This window comes from Neltuma alba, unplaced genomic scaffold, assembly GCF_004799145.2.
Source record: "Neltuma alba isolate B1F8T4 unplaced genomic scaffold, ASM479914v2 tig00011604_pilon, whole genome shotgun sequence".
NCBI lineage: Eukaryota > Viridiplantae > Streptophyta > Magnoliopsida > Fabales > Fabaceae > Neltuma > Neltuma alba.
The window spans coordinates 37,937-42,195 of NW_021636255.1; the positions used below are offsets into that span (position 1 = coordinate 37,937).

The window sequence follows — 4,259 nt, forward strand, 5'->3', positions numbered from 1 at the left end:
AATATTGTCCACTTGTTCACAGTATGCTGAGGAGAATCCAATCAAAATCCCATATCATATCGACCTTTCCTTTTCTTTTTTTCGGTCGTGATTACGATATGTCGGATGACAAACTTCACAGAAATTAATTTGTTATGTGAAATTGCATTTTAATATACCATAACAATATTCTTATGGTAAATAAAATATTAAAAAAATCACATAATGAAAATAAGAATGAATCATTTTTTCAACGCCGTGTTGATGCGAGCAAAAACAAAAGCTCATGACAATGAAACTTTGAGAATAAATTAAAAAAAAAAATTGACTGAGTTATATTTGGTAACATAAAAGAAACAAAAGTATCCGACATAATTTGAAAACAACACGACTAAATTGTAATGCACAGAAGCAATTAAACAAACAAAGCCAACAGAATTGAAAGAATGTGAAAGTGGGGCCATCGAGGTCCCTCCACAAACGTCGATTCGGCAACTGTAGTAGTATAATGACAATTGGGTATAGCAAATTTTCAAGAATTATGGATCCTGAGCCTTTTCACAAATCTGCTCCCACCAAAGTATATGTGGTTCTCGTTTTCGCTTTGGATTATGTGGGCCCAGCGGAAGCCAGAACAACAACTGGAGCAACAATGGTCATTTGCAAATATACTATTTCAGCCTCATGTCCAGCCCAAATAATGGGCCGACATGCTCATTCCCAAATCTCCCATTTGGGCCTTTATTTCTTCACCACCTCGTTAGATTTTTGGACTTTCTTTTTTTTTTTGGTGAAGAGATTTACGGACTTCTGTGTGTGCGCACGCGCGCGTGGGGTGTTATTTCTAAAGTTCAAAATGGACCCAAAAGATTTAAAATGAAATGTAAATTTTCTTTTGGTTTTTTTGGCCCAAAAAAGGGGATTTTGTTTTCCAAAAAAACAAATCAGAAGTGAAATATGCATGGTGATTGTTAAAAATAGCATTACTTGGTGCTGTGACGATATATTACCAGCTTCAGTCCCGAAACTCTCTTTAAATTCAATTTTGTTCATCTGTCTCGAATTAAAATATATACACATATACTCACAGTCTCCAATCTCTACTATTCACTCACTGCCGACTACCACTACCTGACAGAAATATGTGAAACAACGTCGTTTTGGCCCTTGTATATTTTCCCCATGGAACGGCGTCGTTCGAGGCATAGGAGGAAGGAGGTGCAGTGAATAGAGGAGAGGAACGGGACGCACAGGCACAGCACAAGGATCCATTTACTTGAGGATGACGCAAGACGAGGGGCAATAAAACCGATGGTTCCACGTGTGTTTCCATGAACGAGGCGGTCCCCACAGCACATCCAGCTGTCAACAAGTGTAGCTGGGGCCCTGCCTGCCTGGGTTCCCAACCGATAAAGATAAGCCGATGCTGCTAATTAATTAATACAACACACTAATAAAGCAGACGAGAGCAGGGGACCACAGCCACGAGCGGTCCCACGCAATCCTAGGGACACGTGCCTCAACCTCAGCGTTCACATGATCGTCTCTCGTGGCCCAAGTCCAACCACTCGGCATGGTCCACGGACCCCCCTCGCTTTTCCCCAAGTTGAACCCCCTTGCTGGACCCCACTACCCAACAGGGCACGTGCGCTATCATCCGCACGTGACGTACCTACTCGGAGGCACCCAATTCCCGCACGCTCCTAACTCGCACCGTCTCGCCCCTCTCATCGGATTATTGCCCCACCCTCCACCTTTTTGGTGGACCCCACCACCCCGCCTCACCAAGACCAAGTCCTCACGTCCTCCCTGAACCTGAGGTGGGACCCCTCTCCACCAACAATTACTGTTTCATTGCTGAGTCCCCCGCATCAATATTTGTTTTTTCAAAGCTAGCCCTTGACAAAAATACTACTAATTTTGTGGTTAAATCAGTGTTAAACATACCAGGTAAAAAAAAAAATCAGTGTTAAACATGCTCTCCCTTGATCTCAAAAAATTATCATTTCTCCATGCCATGTACTCATATGTGGTATTAAATTAATAGCTATTTTAATATCCGAAAATAGACTTACAATCATTCTATTAACAATTGTCATCTTTCTACTACCTGAAAAGAAGCAATCACTCGACTTAAAACTAAGAAATTTGTATGATTGGCAAAATGCCAAGATCCATTAAATATCCCCACCCATTATGACCTCCAACTCCGGCTAGAAACAGATTTTTATCTGAAACACTTGGAAAGTTAGAGGTTGTTCAATATTGTTCATCGAATTGAAGATATAATACTTATTTTTTGGTGTTCAAAAATATAAACTTCTAGCAAATTTGTTATTTTTTATGAAAAAACGATCAGTGATTTACACGAAGTAAAAAGAATTGGCGACAGATTAAGCATTACAAATTAGAATTTTAAAATTATATTGCTAGCTAAAATCAACTAAAGGTACAAAACCCAGAAATCTAAAACTGCAGTGGGTCTTTTTCTTTTTTTTCCCTTTTTCTGCCTTGCATTTTTTTAAATTAAAAAAAATCTCTAGCCTTTTTCATCTAAAAATGCAAAAACTTCAAATTTCAAGGCTCTGAACTCGGCGGTTCAGAATTCGCAGATTGACCCAAAAACTGCAGTTCTTTCTTGTCGTAAATTTCCAGAGAGAAATCCCTGAGCATCTGAGTCGCCGACGTCGTCGTAGTAGCTGGAGGAGCACTAACAGTCGGACTCGTTCCTGAGCTCAAGCTAGGAGCCATCGTCGACGAAGAGTTCGCAGAACCCGAAACGAAGTACCATTTGAAACGTTTATGGGACCTGAAGAAGGCCCTAATTGTTCACTGGGATGCATCATCGCAGAGACGAAGTTCGAAACGGGTCTCGCTTGGACATTGAAAAACGGCGTCGCACTGGCCGGAATCGCCCAGTATTGTGGTTGATTTGCTGAACCAGCAGTATTTGGGAACATCAAGAAGGGTCCCGACGCGTTGGTCCCACCCACTGGCCACAAGGGCACAAGTCCTCCCGGACCAACACCGCCTCCGGATGCACCAACTGTTCCGTATGAAATTGGAGCAACAGGAGCTAGCCCTGAGGAGATAGTCGTTGGATCGTTCACGTCAACGAAGTCACTATTCGATGCCCGTCGTCTTCGTTTTCTTGGGGTTTCTTGTCCATCCGGTCTCGCGGGGGAGGAGGTTGGGATCTTTAGGGTTCCACCAACGGAGACGGCGATTGCGGGGATGGTTCCCGTGCCGGTGGCTTCTATTATAGCCTGTTCAGCGTGCTCGAGCAACCAACGGATGGTCTCTCCGTCTGACTTGTGGCCGAGCTCTCGCGTGAGCTGGAAGATCCTGGCCGCACAAGTGGCCGGCATTCGGATTCTCCTGCCACGCCCTTCCACTTTTGTGTGGCGGTCCTTTGAAGGTTTCTTGGCTGGCACCACCGCGTTTCTCCCCGGCGTTGACATCGTTAGCGGCATAGGAAGAGACTTGTCCGGGCTCTGCTCTGTCTCCGTAAACTCTTCTTTCAACGGTGCCGCAGGCGGCGACGGCGGCACTGGTTCTGGAAAATGTGACTCCGCCCCTTCCACCATTGACTTCGTCTCAGAAGGAGACATATCGGCACTGTGGCTTTCTTCTTCGTCATTAAAATCCTCATGCTTGTGTTCGATTTTCTGGGTCTGTTTCCCTTCCATCTTAACCGAAGAGAATGATCCAAGAAACTGAAGAATCTGCTAGCACCAAAAACCAAACTTAACGGAAGCCCAGAAAAATCACCGAGGGAATCAGTCAAAAGAGAACATATTTATAGATTAAGAGCGCTAAAAAAAAAATTTGAAGAGCTTACTGGCTTTTGACGCAGAGGACGGGAATAGAGAAGCAGAAGGCACTGTGAGCTTTGAAGTTTTGTGGCTGCGAAGGATTAGACGGTCTAATTGAGAATTAGAAAGGCCATTTTTTATTTTCACTTTATTACTTATAAAAAAATAAAAAGAAAAAGAAAAAGAAGGATGTAAAAGCAACAACAGAGAGAGGGAGGAGAGGAGAGAGAGAACAAACCCTAGCAGTGGAAGAGAGCCCCACTTATCCGAATGAAGAAGAGGGAGGGACCCTCAGATTCAGGGCTCTATTTATTTGCCCCGGAGATGAGATCAACGGCTGGAGACTCTCTGCAAAAATCTGGGCCCCCACGATGGCGACGCGGAGTGGACCCTAGGTTTACATTAGTATTACCTTTTGTGGTTAGGTTACAAATTGTATTTGTTTGGAAATAAATTAGTACAGAA

General features: G+C 43.6%; 1 protein-coding gene across 1 annotated transcript; it reads right to left on the reverse strand.

The window, feature by feature from the left end:
- Window positions 1–2,372: 2,372 nt before the first annotated feature.
- On the reverse strand, window positions 2,373–3,972 carry LOC114715663 (transcription factor TCP19-like). The gene is given in 3 exon segments (XM_028900526.1): window positions 2,373–2,748; window positions 2,751–3,725; window positions 3,821–3,972. Coding segments are annotated over 2 exon segments (1,110 nt in total). The 5' UTR covers window positions 3,669–3,725; window positions 3,821–3,972; the 3' UTR covers window positions 2,373–2,556.
- Window positions 3,973–4,259: the final 287 nt, after the last annotated feature.